The following is a 21,022-nucleotide window of genomic DNA, read 5'->3' on the forward strand; positions in this document are numbered from 1 at the left end:
CGCAGACCCCCATCTTAAAAGATTTTGTGCCAGGGTCCCACCCACCATAAAAGGTGTGTGTTGTTACAATGTTTCAAAAACATACATACTGTATGTATCTTTTAAGATGGGGGTCTGCGGCCAAATACGTATCAATATCGGGGTCCTTGACATGACAAAGTTGGAGAACCTCTGGCTCTAGTTCATATACAGGGGAGGGAAAACGTTTTTATTTGCATCTTATGTATTTTATGATGCATTATTAGTGTATGTGGAGGAGAGGGACTTCCCTATCTGCTGCAATAATGCTGAGCAATGGCACTCCTGGCATACATACTGAATACATAGCTCTGCATGCTAATGGACCATAGAACGAAAGTGATGATATGAAGCATCATATGCTTCATATCATTAAAAAGTTATAATATTATTATAACTTTTTCATTATTTCTTTGAAAATGGAGGATCTAAAAGATCACAACGTGTGTAGCGACGCATCGTGATCTTGTAGATCTGCTATTTTCAAATAGCCGATATAGGGTTAAAGTGATTACGCTGACTGTGTGATGCTATATTAGATGATTTTGGAACCCCTTCAAGGACCCCTGGGGGTCCCCGGAGCCCACTTTGAGAACCACTGAACTAGAGAAAAAAATATTTTCAGGGCTCATCCTCACAACCCATGAACTCTCATTAACCAAGCCGCCATAGCTGTCCACTGCTCCACTGGTTTTCTAGATTGCCAATGACAATGGATTAAGATTGTGGGATAAGCATGGGGCGGCCCACGGCGCAGTATCAACATAATACCTCGACAGCAATGGCCGACAACGTGGAGACTTCAAAAGGAAGCTTCCCTTTGGGGGGGGGGGGGGTTTCATCTGTACAGCTTTAACTGTGATAACATTACCCAGGCCCTTACCAATCCCAAAGATCCCTTTCATCTCCTGACAGAAACTTATGAAATGGAACCAGAAGGGGTAGCAGCAGCAGCAGCAGGCCTATATGGGTTGGGAGTAAAAATGAGAGCCCTTCTGTACGTGCAGCAGCACACTGAGATCTTGGGGGGATTTGATTCTTGCAGGACCAAATAGACCTCGGCGCCGGGTTCTCGGCTCCCGGAGACACAGAGGTGCAAGTGGCGGAGCTGTCGGAACGGGATAATGTGAGCGCCGAGGAGGCGCTGGGAGCTCCGCTGGCCATGTGGGAGTGTGAGGTGCAGAACATCGAGCTGGAGAAGGGAGAGGGAGGACTGGGATTCAGCATTCTGGATTATCAGGTAGGGGATTCTGACTGGGACAAACTTGTATGTCCAGAACTTTTACTTTTTACTTTTTACTTTTCAGGGAATGGAAAAAATGTACTTCTGTTCCAATGATTCTAATGTAGTTATTATTTAGTCACAAGCTCTTGTTAATACTTTTCATTGCTTCAATATTTATAAATCTGCACTAAACACTTTAACTTTAAAACAAATTCAAAAGGTGGTACAGGTACGAGGTATTGCAATTGTGTGTTAGTATATACAGTATGTAGCATTATTGATCCTTTCTTTGACAAGTTTGACGCAGATACTTTTTTAAGCCTTATATTTATTTGTATACAAGGAAGCCTTCCCCCTGTGTATTCATTGTCACTCTGACTGGCACACACTGGGCCCTTGGCTCTGTTCTGTTTTTGCATTCTTAACCAATTCAATTCGGGAATGCATCTGTGTCACTTTAGATTTCTTTGGCTATTCAAAAATAGCAGATATACAAGCTCATAGCCTCACTATGAGCTTGTTGATCTGCTATTTTTTTCAATTTGGGAACATTTGTGCACATTTTTGAATATACATATACATTTTGCAAATTTGCTGATCTACAGTACAAGCTTGTAGCGCGACACTCTGTGCTATGAGCTTGTAGATCTGCTATTTTTTAATAGCCCAAAGTATAAAATAATGGTTATAGCTAAAAATCTAAAATGACACAGTATGCGTTCCCGGCTTTAATGGGTTAACATGAACTTTAATGCATAATGCAGTGGGTCTCAAAAAAATGTTTGTACACTCTGAGAGCGTACACAATCTACACATGGAATCCATTTGGTTCTATTTTTACACTCTTAAGTGTTACAGACCTGTAAGGGTCCATTTGGAGCCCCCTCAAGGGACCCTGAGAGTCCCTGGACCCCACTTTGAGAACCACTGTCCTACTGTATATTCACACCACGGTTGTCAAGTTGGAAATTTTCATTGCAACTGCTGTCTTCTAGCATTAACTTAACAGCCTCTGACCTTCAAAAAATGTTTATTTTTTTACTAACATACCCGTAAAAAACTAACTCCTTTTCACTAAAGATTGCATCAAGTGGTCTCTTTGTTTTCCTCTTCGTTTTTTCCTCCCAAATTCTTCCTCGCTTAACCGTGGCTCTGCCTTTTTGGCTCCGCCTCAGGACCCGACGGACCCTGCTAAGACGGTGATTGTGATCCGCTCTCTGGTTCCCAACGGCGTGGCCGAGCAGGACGGCAGGCTGCTGCCGGGAGACCGTCTCATGTTCGTCAACAGCACCGACCTGGAGGACGCCAGCCTGGAGGACGCCGTCCAGGCCCTGAAAGGGGCCAAGCTCGGCGCGGTCCAAATAGGAGTGGCCAAGCCGTTGCCTGTAAGCGAAATCCAACCTGGCTATTTTATTTATTTATTTGCTCTCTTTGTTTTTTCTCTGTTTCGTTTGCTGTGTGCAGCACTGTGGAAAGTGTTTGTTTACCGTCGCCGTCCGGTGGAAACCATGTAAAAAAAACTTTCTTATTTTAAAAACATTTTAAGATAGTGAAAATAGCCGACCTGCAAGCTCACAACGTGTCGCACGTTGTGAGCTTGTTGTTCTGCTATTTTCACTGCTTTTGTGCAACATTCTTGTACGATGAACTGGGAATTCATTTACGAAAGAAAATACTTAAATATGGAGATACAAGGTTTCCGCCCGACGGCAACGTTATGTGTGTACACGTATATATCTCAGTGGCTGTTTGTGTGTGTAAGTGTTGTGGGGATAGGACTAAGCACAGGAGGCTGGAAGAAGTCTGCATTAATTTCTGGCGCGCTAAGCTGAGAAAAGAGTATTCTCATATAGTATTCATTACTGGTGGGAATGCAGTGGTTTAGCTGTTGAGTAGGTTGTTTATTTATCAGAGACTTATTCGCAGGTGCACTTTGAGTCTTCTCTTTTTACTATGCGGCCCGGTATCCAATAATGAGGGCTCACCTTACAGGTGGCTTGAATTTTTCATGCAGGAAAGACGATATCGTCTGCATGATAAACCACTTCAAGCGCGGCACTTTATAAAGGGCACGAGCGGCCTAAAATACCTCGTGCCCTTTGTTTGATATTGCTCCATTATTGAATTTGGCCGAGAGCACGAACTCCTCACACATTTAAAATGCACTGAAGCACCTGTCAAAATATTGGGTCTCTCTAACAACATGTTTATTGCCCCAGGCATCTGTGCTCTTTGCTTGTGGGATCGTGTCTTTTTTGCTCAGCCAGTGAACATACTGTAGTATCTAGGGCCAGCAGAATAGTATTGTATTATTTTATTTTTTACTTATCTTGGTTTGGTTTCTTGACTCTTACTGCACCATGCGCTTGAGTCTCTCTGCCTTTGCCGCTGTGACACCTGAAATTTTCCCTCCATGGATCAATAAAGGTTGATCTTATCTTATCTTTATTGGATCTGCCATTGGATTACACAGTGAGGCCTCTGAGCTGCCAAGGTTAGGTGGATTACAAAGTTGTAGGAAGCCACTGTGGAGTTATCAGCCTCTTCTGCAGGGGGTGGAATGTACTTTCAGGAGGTATTTTGATGTATCGCCTCTCAAAATGGAGCCTGACCGATGTAATCCTCCAATACCAACCTTTTTTTGCTCTCTCTCTCTCTCTCTCTCTCTCTCTCTCTCTCTCTCTCTCTCTCTCTCTCTCTCTCTCTCTCTCTCTCTCTCTCTCTCTCTATGTTTCTCTCCACCCCTCCCATCCCCTCTTTCTTCCTCTCTCTGGGTTGCTTGCTGCTTTTTACATCATGGGAATGATCTAAAAAATTTCACCCACTTTTTTACCTTGTAAACCTGTGATGTGACAATAAAACTGATTCTGATTCTGATTCTGATTCTGCAAAAATCATCAGGTTAAAAAGGAGAAATTGTGAAAACGCCCAGGAGCCCTACTGTTCGCAATTAACTTAAAACAACAGACAAATCATTATTGATAATTTTGATAATATAGCTGTAAACAAGACATTCTCAGTCAAATCTCACCCAATCAAACAATTTAAATTAAATCCTATACAAATGTACTCTAAAGGAATTTCTCCACTTTCCTATAGGGAGTATATGGAGATTCCATCTCTTCTCCGCACCCATACGATGAGCAGGAAAGGCCATCAGCGTCATGGACCGCCACTCATTCATTTATGTTGGTTAAACAAAGAGAGGAGGAAGGACTGACTGAGGCGGTCCTTTACCGAGCAGAGCCTGCATTGGTTAGTTCAGTGATTCTCAACCTGTGGGCCGGGGACCACTGGTGGGCCGCGAGGGTATTGCAAGTGGCCCCCCCCCCAACAAACTAAGATTTAGAGATTTATAATATAACAATAATGTATAAATGAATGGCAAAAAAACCCGACATGGATCCATTGATTCCATTGGTCGGATCATAATCGATTGATTGGTCATTAAAATAAACCAGCTCTGAAAACGCACACGGGCCACGCATGAGACCACTTCGGCAGCCGTGTTAAGTGGTCTGATGGGTGGGCCGCGAACGCTTTTTGAGATTTTCAAGTGGGCCCTGATCCAGAAAAGGTTGAGAACCACTGGGTTAGTTAGCGTTGGTGAAGGGACCAATCAAACTGGGTGGGAAAAACTAATTAAGAAACACATTTTGGGGACAGCAAGTCAATCATTTAATTTGTCACGTCTAATTTTCACCAATAGTTTTTTCACTGCTGGCAAGGTCCGTTTAAAACTAGCCATATTAGTATGAATAGCAATCTCAAACATTGAAATATTCGAATCAACAATGCATTTTATTCATGGCTAGTATTAAGAAATTGATGTCGAAGGGATTTCATGTCCTTACTGAATGTGCTAGTACTGTTACCACAGTTTGTGACATAATTGCTTTCTCCTTCATCTCTAATGCAAGTCTTAAACACTTAACCACAAAAACATCTAAATTATTTAAGAAATAGTCGATGCACGACAATTTTTTAAGCCCACAATGACATGCCCCAAATTGGGATGCCTTAAGAGAATCACAGAAAATTGGTTCTAACTTCAAGGTCTAGTCAGCGGAGGAAAAGTGGCCTCTGTGTAAACAATTTACTCTTGGTGAAAATTTTGGTGCCAGGAACATTTATGTTGAATGTAGGCCAAGAGAGGATTGGTTGCCCCTATCGACTTTTATTTCTATAAATATAGTAATGAGGGATTTTTAAAGGCTTTAGCTAGTAGTTTATCAGTTCAGAAACAAGGAACGCATTTCCAGGTTGGCTGTGTCCTACTGCTGTTCGCCATTAGTTGTTTCCAACTCTTGGCCTTGTCCACTCCTTCCCAAAAGCAACCAATGAAACCTGGTCTCATGTGACCAATCCTCTCTTAATTATATTATATTATATATAGATATTAATGGTCCCTCCCCCCTCAAGAAAAGCATAACACGGCTGGCGGTTTGCAGTTATCCGTGATTGGATACCCTGCATTTGCATTCAACACAGCAAGGGTCAATTGCCACCTAACCTTCCAGTCATTCATGCTTCCATGCCGTTTCGCAGATTGACACCAATGAATCAGACCTGTCAGATGACAAGCTGCTGGAGCACCGCTACTCAGGGATGGAGGACGACCACGATGGGACCTTCCAGACGTCCATGATCGCGCTGCACGGCAGTGCCTGTAGCGCCGATCTGGACTACCAGATGAGCCTGCTCTCTTCCACACCCAAGGTTGGTGCTTGAAAAATGTTTCGGGCCATTTGTGCTTTGTTAAGATAGATGGAAGGGACACAAGAAACATGGGAGGGCAGGGAATCAAACTCTGCATGTCGTGGTTATATAATATAACCCCGCACCCCCCGCCCGATGCGTTTTGCGTAGGCTACTGTCTGTGTATTGGCATGTGTGTTTAGTGAGTCGAAAAGAAGTCAGTCGAAAATAAGAAGTCACTTGGTGCACACATTGGGGGGGAAAGTGAATGTAGCAATATCCCAGCATGTTGCGGAGGCTTCCCTTGTACAGGGACCTCTCCTAATCAATATATGGATGATAAATGAAACGGCTATGCTCTAGGGTCGTCCTTATATGGCGAGTACAACCTACCACCATATAAGTCGATGCCGGATAAAGGAGTTCAGAGATATTTCAGTTCAGTGACTAATAATTGTAACTAACAAAGAAGGAGTTGATCCACTCTACCTACAGGTAACTGGCCTTTCAAACCATTTACCCAACCATCTGACTCATTACCAGCATCGATTACTCGAGCTCCCACAAAGACTCCCATGAGGATACCGTTCTGATCGACGGCTATCCACCCATACGAACAGTCCTTACAAAACTCGTTCGATACGAACAGTCCTTACAAAACTTGTTCGATACGAACAGTCCTTACAAAACTAGTTCATCCCAAGTTCATCCCAAATATTCATCATAATGATACATATTTGTTCACTTCTTGCAGAAGAGGGTCAAAAATATCATGGGAGGTATTACTGACTTGTGTTTAAAGCAGCAACCATTACTCAGCTCTGAATAACCAGAAGCACCTTTTTTCAGATGCAGCAACGCCCATCCTAAAACAGAACTCATTTGACATCTTCATTCCTGAACACGAACATGACATCACCCACATTCACAGCATCACATTTTTCGCAGCTTCTTCCCTAAAGCTAACCACCCTCCACCCCATCCACCCACACCACTTGTAAATTCACACTTTTTCCTGCTCCTACAACATCTCCAGTGGCTTTTTAGCCAATCTGTTACATTCACATCTGCATTGCTTTGCTATTTATTATCTGCTATTGAACTCTTACCGCGGCTACTGTTACTTTAACGTTTTTATTCTTAACTGCCCTAGTAAGCCTGAGGATGTATGTTCTGCAACGAAGCATAGGGTTGCTATAAAATATAAATGTCTGTTCCGTACATTTATCTCTGTGGTTTACATGATTTAATCTTGGGTAGTCACCGCACCGCATTTCATTGCCAAGGTAAATTCTTTGTATTATTGCTATGTTGCTATGCACAAGAGGTCCGAGACACAATGAATAATACATGTCTAGATCAATCTTGGAGCTGCTCCAATGACATGGGGAAACAACTTTTTTTGGACGCTGGGCGCTTAGGATGAGTTTATAGATTTGGGCATGGACTCAGTTTGCTCCTGGTTCATACATGCGAGCAATGCAAGGACGCAAGGCTCACTCTTGTTTAAAAGCTTAAGCAACACAGTATTCACCAGAGCACTCGTGCTTGATTCGGGAGATTAGAGCCCTTGCCTTAGGCTACCTGCCACTGTGAACTCCAGCTGTGGAAGCGAGAATTAGATTAAAAAAAAATATGCTTCCGCCAGCGAACAGCCGTACCTGTAGTCGTTCTGTTTTCGGGTTGTCCATACGCCTATACGTCCGTCAGTGGTGTAAAGTAACTAAGTACATTTACTCAAGTACTGTACTTAAGTACAATTTTGAGGTATTTTTTACTTTACTAGAGTATTTGCAGTTCTTTTACTTCTACTCCACAACATCTCAGAGACAAATATTGTACTTTTACTCCACTACATTTATTTGAAAACTTTAGTTACTAGTTACTTTGTAGATTTTAATTATTATTACAAAACATACATTAACCACTTCAGATCTATATACATTTCGGCCATTTGAAAATAGCAGATCTACAAGCTAACAATGTGAGCAGATCTGTTAGCTTGTAGTTCTGCTATTTTCTAAAGATTTGTATACATCTGAAAACTTCTGCATAATGGGTAGGCTTTTGGTCCTTTAAGTACATTTTGATACCAATACTTGTGTACTTTTACTCAAGTAAATAATAGTAAGTATTCCTACATTGCAGTATTGATACTTTTACTTAAGTAAAACATTTGACTACTACGTCGGTCCCAACCTTGTGAACACAGGTCCGCGTCACTATGACGGTGCATTATTCCGACGGTTACTAACCCTATACCTAACCCTAACCGCACGCGGAAGCCACGTAGTCGGAGTAATGGGATTTATGGGCAGTCCCCGTGAACACGATATCTTAGGAACGCCCTCCATGACATTTGGGACAATCCAATTGAACTCAAGGATGAACTGATTAGAAGCAGGTGCACAAAGGTCAACGGTCACAGTGACCTCACGACTCACATTCAGTCTTCATTCACTCCCTTTACTAGTCTGGACAGACACGGACGTAAACAGCAACTGGTTAGCGGAGGCACACAACCACAACGCTTGTTTTATTGTTTGGTCTTAGCCGTGGTAATTTCCTCTGTGATATAGGAGTGCATGCTAATGTGAATACCAAGGCTTGCTTCGACATCTATAAAAGAATACAGCTGCAGGAGCCTAATTTAGTTTAATTTAGACTGTTAAACCTTTGTGGTAAAAAAAAATATGCATGAATAAATAAATAGAAATTGACAGTTAATGTGAAAATGTTTTAAATTGCTTGTCTGAATAATCTCCTAGTATAACAATTAATGAGTTTTCAAAATAAGTCAGTCTTTTTGTTCTGGGGATTAAACTTTTCTTACCCTAATATTTTGTCAGAAGTACGCATGGCCATGTTTTTTATTACCACCCCTAAGATTTAATTTCTCTCTGATGCCTCTTGAGAGTCTTTCCTATTTGGCATTCCTGTCTTCTCGTCGCACCTGACTGCTCCCTTCTCTAATATCGGAATGTATTTTTTAAATCAGTCCGTTGTTCTCCTACTTTGTAGACTTCCCATCCCATGATCCCAGTGCGCTCCCCAAATATATACACCAGCCCATTAGAACGAAACAGCCCATTTCTTGTTCTATTCTGTGTCTCAGTAGTTCTCCAGCATGTGTATGTCTTAAAGCAGTATTATATATTCTTTCTGTGTGTGAATAATGTTTTGTTCAGGTAGAGTATATTAATATAATATAACTTAAACAAGTTATATTGGTGGTTGTATTTGGTCTCCCTGCTCTTCTATCAATGTATATCCTGTGTCTGGGTTGGACACGACCTTAGACATGATCCTTTTTCTGGTTTTGACACGAATTTGACCTGAAGGTCAACATTCGATTCTTTCCCAGAGCCAAGCAGACAGGCTCTATTAGCTCAGTGGTAAAAACAAAAATGCAGCACTTGTGCAGTTGAGTTCAAATCTGGGGTAGAAAAGGAAAGTTACATAGTGTAGATCAGTGATTCTCAACCAGTGGTCCGGGGACCAGTGGTCCCCAGCTAAATGATGGACAGTTGATAACCAATTGGACCCTTATAGATATTTAACTCTTGAAAATGAGACCAAATGGACCCGTAAGGGTCCATTTGGTCTCATTTTACTCTCTCAAGAGTTAAATTATTGTTAAACCTCTGCATCACTTAATTTACAAGAAGTCTACACAATTAGAGAATGTAGTAGAATTGTTATTTTGATCAACATTGCCTGTTATCTCTCCTATGGTACCAACATCAATACAGCATGGAATTGCGGACACAATTTTATCCAACGACAACAAAATACTCTTTACGTTTTGGGTCCGAGAGTCTAAATCTCATCAAATGGTGGTCCGTGGCTCAAATGCCAAATAAATAATGAAGCTTGGTATGAAAAACGTTGAAAACCACTGGTGTACATTAAATCCTGACAAGTTTACTTTCATTTGGAGCCCCAGTGGCTAAGTATTAGCCCGAGATTCATTGCTACCCAGCCTGGGTTCCCGGTGAATTATACAAGTACTGTAGGTGGCGGTGTGATAATAAAGCTAAGTTTAGTGCCTCACACACACTCAGGATCATTAGTAATTACTGCTGTTCTCCACTGGCAGCTGATGGCCTTCCTTACGGCTCATTACAAGGAGTGCAGAAGGGTGACTGAGCTGCACGATATGCACCCATCGGTCGGAACAGTTGTTGACATAACAGTGTGTAACATTCATTGGGCTGCTGTGCTTTGTTTTATCCAGTACATACTCAAGTACTGTACTTAATTGCTTTCTACATTGCTACTTTTCAGTGGTGTAAAGTAACTAAGTACATTTACTCAAGTATTGTACTTTAGTACATGTTAAGTACTTTTTCCACCACTGCTATTTTGACTTAGTGCTTTTTCCCCCACCACTGTTTGTTTTTAATCCTAGCTGACAGGTCGGTTGGACTTGCTGAGTGAGCGTTCTCCGTTCGCGGCGGCGTCTGGCCTGGCGGACGGTACGGAACCCTTTTCTCCAGAGGAGAGGAAGTCGACTGCTTTCACTCCTCCCGGTCTAAGAGGTCAAGTTGTGATTGACACACTGCTAAGTGGTTCTGATCCCTACCTGTCCCAGCACTCTTCCCGAATGGAGCCGGCGGACAGTTCAAGCTCATACAGCAACTTCAGTGAAATAGGTACCAGCAGGCCTGCCATTATTACATCGCCTAATCGCAATTTATTTGAGATCGACGCAATTATCATCTTAATCGTTTATATGTTGAAAATATTTTTCTAACATAAAAAAAGTTATGGAAATAGCTGATCTACAAGCTCTACGTGTCGCGATATAGTGCGTTGTGAGCTTGTAGATCGACTATTTACAAAAATAATTCACCACATTTTGAGAATTAAATATGAAATATTTTGGATATAGTGCGTTATTTATTTTGATTATTGGTATCGGTCATAGTCAGTCATTGCTTTGTATTTTGAAGTTGTTTGTCAAAACAGAAATGTAATTTTTATTTATCCAATGTTCAATGCCCCCAAAAAACCCACAATTAAATCGCTAACGCAATTATTTGCATGACAATTAACCGTCAAGTAAAATGTCCCTAGGTACCAGGACTGATGTTCAGGAGGAACCACTGGAGTCGTTCCACTTTCAGATGGAGCCAGCTGTCTCAATTGGAGACATTGGGGAAATACAGGCCTTGAGGAAGGTACAGGACTCATTTAATTAAGTACTTTTCAAGTAGAAAGTGAAAGATCTGTTATTGTTGTGTGAGCTTTGCCTTGAGCTTCAATGATAGGGGTCTTATGAGAGGGCAAATAAAAGCCCCAAAATAATGATTGATAATAAACCTTTGTTTTTAAATTAATTTGGATTATTTATTATCTAATATGACATCTTCCCAGTCAGGGACGAGAGAATGCTGACTGCAGGCTTTTTTTCCTTTTATTTTATGTTGTATCCCTTGCCCAATCCAATCCTCTGCCCATAACCTGCCTCTGCTGGAGATGACAGCATGGTCCTGAATGTGACCTAAAATGCTTTCATTTAGTAGATGAATATCTGTGTTGAATTATCACCCTCAAGGATAAGGACACTGCTGTGAAAGAACCAGGCGAAGAGGACGACAAGGAAGTGCACACCCCAGGGAGCAATTTTGAAAGAACCATCACGGTCGTCAAGGGCAACTGCAGCCTGGGTGAGTGGTTATTTTCCCACCTTCTTGGAATGTAAATCAGGTTGCTAGACTAAAGCATTGGCCTTTACTTAAAAAAAAAAATCTTCTCATCTTTTTTCTTTGACAAATGCCAGATTTGGTTAAAAGAAGTTATTGATATTATCTTGGCTACTTTCCAAGCCACAAGGTTCAATTTGGTGCCCTGGACCCTGCCAGGGGGATCTTGTACTCTCTGTAGCAAACTTGGCTGAGAATACAAAAATGGGATTTTTAAACAATATACGTGCTATTCAAAAGGTTCAGGTTCGCTTGAGAAGATGTGTGCCATTTAAATGTCACTATTGCACACCTTCTGATCTCCTCCTATTCTAAGTTTTACTCCAGATGAGGTACACCATTAAAGTTGTAGTTTAAACAGAAATATAAAACTGTTGTTATGTGTTTTTTGACACCAGCCAGAGGCTGCAGTCAATCGTGTCTGGATTCCAGCCTTTGTGAGAGTTGTTAAATTTAATTATTCAGTGGCCAAATATTATAGGAGTAATGGGATTCTGATTTAATTGTCTCTTTAGAGAAAATCGGAATCTCTCCGTTTTATTCGGTTCACCACTGTTAAATCACCCTATTAAAAGGTAATCTAAAACCTACGACACATGCAATTTGTAGTTCACGGCATTCAACAATCGGGGGGTTAATTTGCAACAATTTTAAGTCACACATATTTCAAATAACCATGAAAGTCCTTGTGTGTGTGATCTGCCTCCAAGGAATGACAGTGAGCGCCGTGAAGCATGGCTTTGGAATGCTCATTCGCAGCATCATCCCCGGCGGCTCCATCAGCCGTGATGGACGCCTGGGGGTGGGGGACCTCATCCTGGCCATCAACCGCGAGCCCACTGCCAACCTGTCCAATACCCAGACCCGCGCCATGCTCCGGAGACACTCTCTCATTGGCCCAGACCTGGAGTAAGTGATCATCGTGGTCAATAGTTAGGGGACTACAACAAAATAAATATTTCCTGTACACTTACTGTATGCATGCAATACTGACATGTGTTTTTAAGGTGGTAAAATAATAATAAATGCTCTGTAATTGCTTTTTTTTTTATTACAAAAAGAAATTGCTCTAGTGATATTTTCTTCTGCAATATCTCCATGTTTAGAAACATTTAGAGCCGTCCACTCAAGGTTTTTTTTTCAGTAAATCTTACAGAGGGTCCAGTTATTTCCCTAACAACCCTTGAATGATTAGATGAGGTTAAAACTGTGATCAAAAGCCTTACAAAGGATACTTATTAATGCATCAATTAGTTTGAGTCAAACTGCAAACACAAGAAAATTAACATGTACTCGCAGTTACTGTGTCTTTGCCCGTCCTTCCATTCTTAACAGGATGATCTACTGGGACTTTTAATTTTTAACAAAGTGCAAGCTTTCATAAATGCATCAATTATGGAGAGAGATTAGCGGTCATGTTGTCCATGGATTTCTAAATAGTTTATATCCGTTGGTTGCACTGAATTAGTTCAGGGAGGGTAATTTGGAAGAGCAAAAAGCTATACTATCCCTCCCACGCTGTGAAAGTGAAAGTTCCCTCAAAGGCAAAAATTTAATGTGGTATTTTACAAGTACCGCTTGATGTGCTAAACTTGGCAGTATGTTAGCTTCGGTGCATAAAATCCCCAACTCTTCACATTTTTTAGATCTGCTTGTGCACCCGAGGACGATCTGTGCCCCTTTTATGTGTGAGTATGGCTAGCTTCCATGCTGGTGGTGTGCTAGCGAAAACCTGCCGTCTTCATTTCCTATCATTCCTGTCATTTACTACGTCTGAAGCTGGGCTTCCTTCCCGTCTGGTGAAAAAGGTTTTATCCAGAAAAAGAAGTAGAAAGTCACTTCTGACTCAAACAGTTCATGTCAGTTACAACTGATTATTGAAGAAAACTGTGCCATTATAATTAAAACAATAAAATTGCGGCCAAAATTAATTTGCTTTTGGCCAACCATCTGAAAATATTTTGTGCCAGGTACAATAAAAAATAGCCAATGTGTCTACTGTTAAAGTGGCTAACTGTATGAACACATGTTTCTGGGGACCCACTGGAACCCTCACAAGCTCCCCGGGGGTCCCCGGGCCCCACTCTGAGGACCACTGCTTTAATTGTTATTATGATACAGCATTATTGGATTGGATGCTACTATCAACCTAAAATTTGTCTTGGAGTTCTTTGTTGTGGCAGCAAAGCTGATAATGGTGTGTGTTCATGCACATTCTAACACATGGGTTCAAATTATCTGGATAAATCTCTGGATTGTCTGTGTCCTTTAACCACTAACTACAATTCCTTCATTCTATTGCTGTGTCTAAGATGCTTGCCGACCTACTTATGTGATTATGTGATTGACATGATTTTTTTTAACTACCATTATGCTAACTTACTAACTTGCTTGTGTTCGCTGTCTCTATTTGAATCATTATCTCCGCCAGGAGATCGTGCGCATATGTGTGGCGGATGTGTGTGCGTGCATTTGTGTGTGTGTGTGTGTGTGTGTGTGTGTGTGTGTGTGTGTGTGTGTGTGTGTGTGTGTGTGTGTGTGTGTGTGTGTGTGTGTGTGTGTGTGTGTGTGTGTGTGTGTGTGTGTGTGTGTGTGTGTGTTGTGTGTCTGTGTCCACAGCTAATCTCACATACTACTGGGCCAATCAGCGTGATAGTTTCTTGTGCACGCTTGCAGGACCTCAGTTTTCGCATATTTTTCCAATCCGCCAATGACAGCTATGTATTATTCTTTTTTTCTCCATTTTTTTGTGCTATAATCGCACCATTTGTGCTATAATCGCACCATCCGGCTGATGGGATGCACAGGAACTAACCCAATGACAGATATGCAGGTACAAGCCGGTACAAGTTGCCGTTAGATTAACACCAAAATATAAATTCATGAACGTTACAACCCCCAAAACTCCCAATGACAGTCTCCATGTCTGCACCCAGTCAACTGCTGTCAAAAGCTGTGTTGAGTCACTATTCAGTCCCTTTTACAGTGTTTTAGAGTGCTGACGCTTGGCAAAGCTTGCACCAAAATTATAGCCTAATACAACGCCATCATGAAATCACTGACATTTCGAGTTGCTGAATGAGCACGGTGGATTTGGAAAATAATACGTTTTGGGTGACGTGTTTGGGATTTCTCGGCAGGAAGACAGTAGAGAATATGCTAACTGGTAATCACATGCCACACTGTGCTTTCATGGCTGCAGGTTGTGCATACATTTATATTATTATTAGGGCAGCGATTCCCAATTCCTGGCAGCCATTCGGTTAAGAGGTGAGACGGGTGGGCCGCGCGCTTAAGAGATTTTCAAGTGGGCCGTGATCCAGAAAACGGTCGGCTACCGCTGTATATTAGGGCATGCCTCCTGGCGGAGATTTGCGCTCTACTGAACGCACCTTTCTGGTTGATATTTATGTTCCTGTGTCTGACACTGCATGTGCTGATGTTCAAAATGACCATGGTTCATTCACCTAAAACACTTGCCTGGGGTGCATTTCCCACTGTGTCTGCATGCCGTTGTGTGCATGCTTATATGATCTGTCAACGTCAGTCGAATGTATCGTTGAGCTCTTCAGAATCAGCCTGATGTGAAATCCCGCTGATAAAAAGACCTGCAACAAAGGGGCCCAACCATTGCACCAGCCAGGGTTCAATTTGTTATCTGTTTTTGATACCCCCTCCACGGGTCATTCATTTTCATGGCCAGTGGGGATATGTTTTACCCCTGGTTCTAGTCAGACTGAACTAAATACATGCATTTCCTTTTGAGAAATGTAGACTAGAATGTTTGAACTTCATAATATCACAATTTAATTTGAATTAAGAATGTTTTTCTTCATTTGTCAAATCTTTAAAAAAATTGTGTGTATATACGCACGCACGCACGCACGCACGCACGCACACACACACACACACACACACACACACACACACACACACACACACACACACACACACACACACACATACAGTACATACATACATACATACATACATACATACATACATACATACATACATACATACATACATACATACATACATACATACATACATACATACATACATACATACATACATACATACATACATGCATATATACATACATACATACATACATACATACATACATACATAGCCGTGTATAGAAAGTAAGTACAGTGTTTAAGAAAATGTCCCGCCTCTTTCTTTTTTCTTTCTTTTTTTTTACAAATCGAACCCTGGCAATGACAAACCTAAATTCTCAATTCTGGAACAGCAAAGTGTGTCTCACAAATTAAGTTATTGCTGTGCCCTTCAAAACTCTGTGACATGTGTTTGTTTTTTTTAAGAGAAAAAAAAGAAATATTCATGATGCATTTGGTGGTGGAAAACTTTATTGGCTCAGACATTTATGAACAAGGCGCACATCTGTGTTCTATAGTCAGATGCCGTGTATACATAATTCATTGGCATCTCACCTTGGGCCGTTGATAGGCAGAATGCATTTGCCTGAGAAATCGTCGCAGAATCGGGCAGAAACCTTGTATCTCCATATTTTTTTCGGAAATTGATGCCCTACTTGATCATACAAGAGTGTCGCACAAAAGTAGTTAAAAAATAGCAGATCTACAAGCTCACAACGCGTCGCGATGCGTTGTGAGCTTATAGATCGGCTATTTTCAATATTTTTTTACATATAATAATAATAAAAAGGAAAGTTTTCCGGACATACAAGGTTTTCATCCGGCGGCGACAAAATAGACTCGAGTTCATTTTCTGCTTGCAATCTTGAGCGCACAGTAAAATTGGATGGGGTGGAGAAAAACAGGACAGCTTCTGAATGCTAATGAGAGACAGCCATAAATGAATAACAGCGGCTCTCTCTTTTTTTTTGTGTTAGAAACGAAGAGAGAGAGAGAGAAAAAAAAGAGAAGGTTGCATGGACTCAAATGAGTGCACCTTCCTCGGCGCTAATGTCTTGGTAAATGAGCGTGTGTCATCTCATGGTGATACATGATGCTCACGTGCATACATGCCTGAACCAACTCCAGTGGAATGTGTGCATGTGGAATGATGGGGACGGTGATGATGACAAATGTTTGGGTTTTAGTGGTACAAGTAGTAGGATTTTTGTATGTTATTTGAGGCTCAACTTGGTACTTGTGTGTGTGTGTGTGTGTGTGTGTGTGTGTGTGTGTGTGTGTGTGTGTGTGTGTGTGTGTGTGTGTGTGTGTGTGTGTGTGTGTGTGTGTGTGCGCGTGCGTGGGTGCACGCACGTGTGTGCATTTGTGCGTGTGTGTGTGCGCTCGCATGTGTGTGTGTGTGTGTGTGTGTGTGTGTGTGTGTGTGTGTCGGTGGGTGTGTTTGCTTTCAGCATCACCTACGTCCCAGCAGAGTATCTGGAGGAGTACAAAGTTAGCCTTGAGCAGGCTAAAGATGAAGCCTTCACTGGAGAAATCCCATCCCCAAAGTATGTCACTACACTTCTTCCTTCAAAAAAATGTTACGACCGCAATAGGCTTGACACGCACAGCTACCTGCATCCCACAGAACTACTGCCACGCAGTGTCTGTAGTCAAAAATAATCTCTTAGTTGAAACAGATTGAAGAGATCTCATGTAAAGTTAAGAAAGTATGTTGGGTTTCACCCGAGTCCCTGATAAAGTTTTAATTGGAAGCCTGACTTCCACCGTAAAGAACCTTCCGTTTTTAACAACCCGTTGTCAACTTGGGAAAATTTTAATTAGAAAGACCTTTGAATGTGCTCATTTTGACCAAAGCCGAGGCTGTTTTAAAAAAAACTAAAAAATGTTTCTTATTTCTTGTTGCAGAGACATTCCAGACCTCCCTGAGCGGGAGGACGGCGAGGGAGAAGAGAGTGCCTCTTATAACAACTGGAACCAACCTAGGAAGTGAGTACTTATGCATGAAACACAAGAATGTGGATTTTTAAGTATCGATGCTTCTGTTTCAAAAGCAGGGGGAGGGCGAGGGGTTGAAAGCTGGGGGATTGTCTCAGGTGGTAACAAGAGGCTGTGGAGTGAAGTGTGAAGCTGTTGCAATCAAAGATGTTCTGTAGAAAATAGATTAAAAAGTGTTCTGCCCAGGTATAGTCTCATTCTCTTGTTTTTATTCAATTAAATGCAGTCATTCTAGGGAGAATGCATGTCGATGTTGTTCCCTGTGTCTCTCAGAGTGTGTCATTGTAAACCAGTGGTTCCCAAAAGTGGGGTCTGGGACCTTGAAGGGGGTTCTAGGGGGTCACCACCAAATTAGTCTGATTGAGGAACCAATGCACCGTTGCCTGTCTGTAACTCTGAGAGTGTGCAAATGGAACCAAATGGACCCTTACAGGTCCAAATGGTTCCATTTGCACACTCTCATATGGGGGTCCATATTGGTCTGATGCATACCAAACTGGGGATCCTTGAAATAAAAGAAAGTTTGAGAACCACTGTTGTAAACACAGTTTTGAGAACGTTTCTAATTAATTGATTAATTCATTGATTAGCACATCTTTAAAAGATAAAAAGTATATATTATATCAATTAATGAAATAGAATTTAGAATTTTATAATTTCAAATGAAATCTATTACGGTAGTCTGATTAGCCACTTAAGCCCCCAAAAAGCTCTAAGCTCACGCGTCACACCACAACACGTTGTGAGCTTGTAGATCTGCTTTTTTTGCTATATTTACAGAATTGTAAAAGACCATTTTTATTAAAATCGATTATCAAATGACTGGCCCTCCGCTACAAAAGTTAAACTGTTGTCTGCTTGAAGCGCCCAGGGCTCTGTGCGCTTCAAGCAGACAATAGTTGTCCGCAATAGCTGGCCGCAATAGCTGGCCGCAATAGCTGGCCGCCAAGGCGCGGTGCTCGGGAGCTGGGAAGAGGAGCGCACCAGCGCATCTTTAACATAGAAATGTTGTTTCATGTGCCTCACAGAGTAGAGCTCTTCATTCTAAACACGGTATTGTGATGTTTTCTCCTCTCTCTCTCTCTCTGAGTGGAACTGTTCGTTGTAAACAAAAACGCAGCATGGTGATGTTTTCTCCTCTGCCTCTCAGAGTGGAGCTGTTCAGAGAGGCTGGCAAGTCTCTGGGCATCAGCATCGTGGGAGGCAGAGGGATGGGCAGCCGGCTGAGCACCGGAGAGGTGATGCGGGGCATCTTCATCAAACACGTCCTGGAAGACAGTCCTGCGGGACGCAACGGAACCCTGAAGACTGGAGACAGAATAGTAGAGGTGAGAGTTCAAACATTAACCCTGGAGCACTGTTGGAAGAGGTACGACAAGGTTGTTGTTGTTGTTTTTTTTACTTAGCAAGTAGCACTACCACAATATGAAATACTGCTGTCATGCAGACTTCTTTAGAATAACTTGCATTATTCTAAAGATTAATTTTAAATTCCCAAAACAGTGAAGTGTTCATAAACATGTTTATATAAGTTTGGAGGTCAAGCTACATATTATGTATCTTACATATTAAGTAAGATACTGTCAAACCTTTGATGTGATGTCTTCTTCTTCTTCTTCTTCTTCTTCTTCTTCTTCTTCTTCTTCTTCTTCTTCTTCTTCTTCTTGTCACTTAAAAAAGGTGGATGGAGTGGACCTAAGAGATGCCAGTCATGAAGAGGCTGTGGAGGCCATCCGTAGAGCAGGCAACCCTGTCTCTTTCTTGGTCCAGAGTATTATCCACAGACCCAGGGTAGGTGAAAACGACACCTCATGTCCTGTAGGGGACTGACGTGTGATGGCTTTATTCCAGCATTAAAACCTGTGTGTTACATATAAAATATATTTTTCCAACCCAATATTGCTCTGTAAAGAAATAGCAAAAGAGTAAATGACCTTAACAGCAACATGTAAAATACAAACACATTTGACCACTTCATACTTGAATGGTGTCATAACACCACTGGTAAGTACTTAAATATAGTGTTATTAAATATTTTTCCTTTATTCATTTATTTTCATTCAATTTAACTTTGCATTTTGGTGCTTACAATGTAAAAGCACTTTAAGTGCAAAAGCAAAACACAGATTCCGTTTTGAAATGTGAGCCATTTTGAAATAGAGTCCTTCCACAGCGGCCAAAGCTGCTTTGAAAAGGGTTTATTGCTTTTGAAGGGCAGCTACTTAAGCTCAGTCGCTGGAGCTAGATCAGATTCCTATACCTGGTAAGGAATGCGATAACATTTATTTTCTTTGGCATGTGGGCAGCCTCTGCCTTGGTTGCAGTCCTCTCTGAAAATCACCTCTGGGCCTGCATATTGTATCTGTTGTTATTGGAAATGGCTCGAAAATCTAGTTTGAAAGTTCAAAGTGTGTACTGTAGTTCCACTGCAGGGACTTCTGTTACTGGCTCGGCTGTGGTATTATCTCCAACAGTACTCATTTCTTTAAGATATTTCAAAATGTGTGAATTTCTTTTGCTGAAGTATAGAATCATTTTTTTTTAAAATAATTGTAGTGGAGTAAAAAAGTACAACATTTGCCTCTGAGATGTAGTGGAGTAGAAGGATCGAAAAATGGAAAATACTCAAGTAAACTAAAAGCTCCTCAAAGTTGTACTGAAAGGGATAGTTCACCCAAAAAATCGATGAAAAATTGATCACAGGCAGCCGGTTCCGGTGGGAGACTCAAAGAGTTTCCTGTGTGTCTCCTACCAGAACCGCTGCCTACCGGTCCACTGGTCATCAAATTATTGACTTAGGAATGGGACAAAAACAAAAAGATATCCATGAATTCAAGTCTCCATGGGGTGACTAATCGATAGAAAAAAAGTCATTTTGGGGGTGAACTATCGCTTTAAGATATTTCAAAATGTGTGAATGTCTTTATTTTATTTATATATATATATATATAATTGTAGTGGAGTAAAAAAGTACAACATTTGCCTCTGATATGTAGTGGAGTAGAAGTGTCGAAAAATGGAAAATACTCAAGTAACCTAAAAGCTCCTCAAGGTTGTACTTAAGCACAGTAAATGCACTTAATTCCTTTCCTTCCCACCTCTGCATCTCCGCATGGTAGTCGAGTATATTCTTTAATGCTTTATGACAGGCCGTGAGATAGCCTACTCCCAAGCATTTGCTTTTAGCCCCTTCAACCTTTCCTATTAACCGATCCAGCCCCCATCTCTGTTCCCATACGCCGCCGCCTCCCTCAGCCCGAGTCAGTATATAGTCCGGCCGCATCACCCGTTGTTGTAGGGAAATACAGCAACGCTTTAGCACGCATGCCACATCGCAAACGCCAGGTAATCCTTCTCTCTCTCTCTCTGTCTCCCCCCATGCTCTTGATCTGATCGGCTATCTATCACACTCAATCTCTCCTGTATGTGCCTGAGGCAATCCAGCTGTACCCCCCACCCCCCACCCCTTTCTG

The 21,022-nt window shown here is 41.6% G+C and overlaps 1 protein-coding gene across 3 annotated transcripts in view; it reads left to right on the top strand.

Annotated features, from left to right (window-relative positions):
* mpdz (multiple PDZ domain crumbs cell polarity complex component) overlaps window positions 1-21,022 on the top strand; it is a 103,933-nt gene that overhangs the window by 36,023 nt on the left and 46,888 nt on the right. For 2 of the 3 annotated variants that reach the window (XM_084042677.1, XM_084042678.1), the window contains exons 16-28: window positions 1,064-1,258; window positions 2,419-2,628; window positions 4,343-4,498; window positions 5,792-5,962; window positions 10,353-10,596; window positions 11,021-11,124; window positions 11,502-11,613; window positions 12,360-12,558; window positions 13,296-13,337; window positions 17,003-17,098; window positions 17,460-17,540; window positions 18,700-18,877; window positions 19,230-19,340. In XM_084042677.1, the coding sequence (XP_083898803.1) occupies window positions 1,064-1,258; window positions 2,419-2,628; window positions 4,343-4,498; window positions 5,792-5,962; window positions 10,353-10,596; window positions 11,021-11,124; window positions 11,502-11,613; window positions 12,360-12,558; window positions 13,296-13,337; window positions 17,003-17,098; window positions 17,460-17,540; window positions 18,700-18,877; window positions 19,230-19,340 (1,899 nt within the window). The remainder of the gene's footprint in view (window positions 1-1,063; window positions 1,259-2,418; window positions 2,629-4,342; window positions 4,499-5,791; window positions 5,963-10,352; window positions 10,597-11,020; window positions 11,125-11,501; window positions 11,614-12,359; window positions 12,559-13,295; window positions 13,338-17,002; window positions 17,099-17,459; window positions 17,541-18,699; window positions 18,878-19,229; window positions 19,341-21,022) is intronic. The other variant, XM_084042679.1, reaches the window with a different exon arrangement.

This window comes from Gymnoscopelus microlampas (assembly GCF_963454915.1).
Source record: "Gymnoscopelus microlampas genome assembly, chromosome: 19".
NCBI classification, from domain to species: Eukaryota; Metazoa; Chordata; class Actinopteri; order Myctophiformes; family Myctophidae; genus Gymnoscopelus; species Gymnoscopelus microlampas.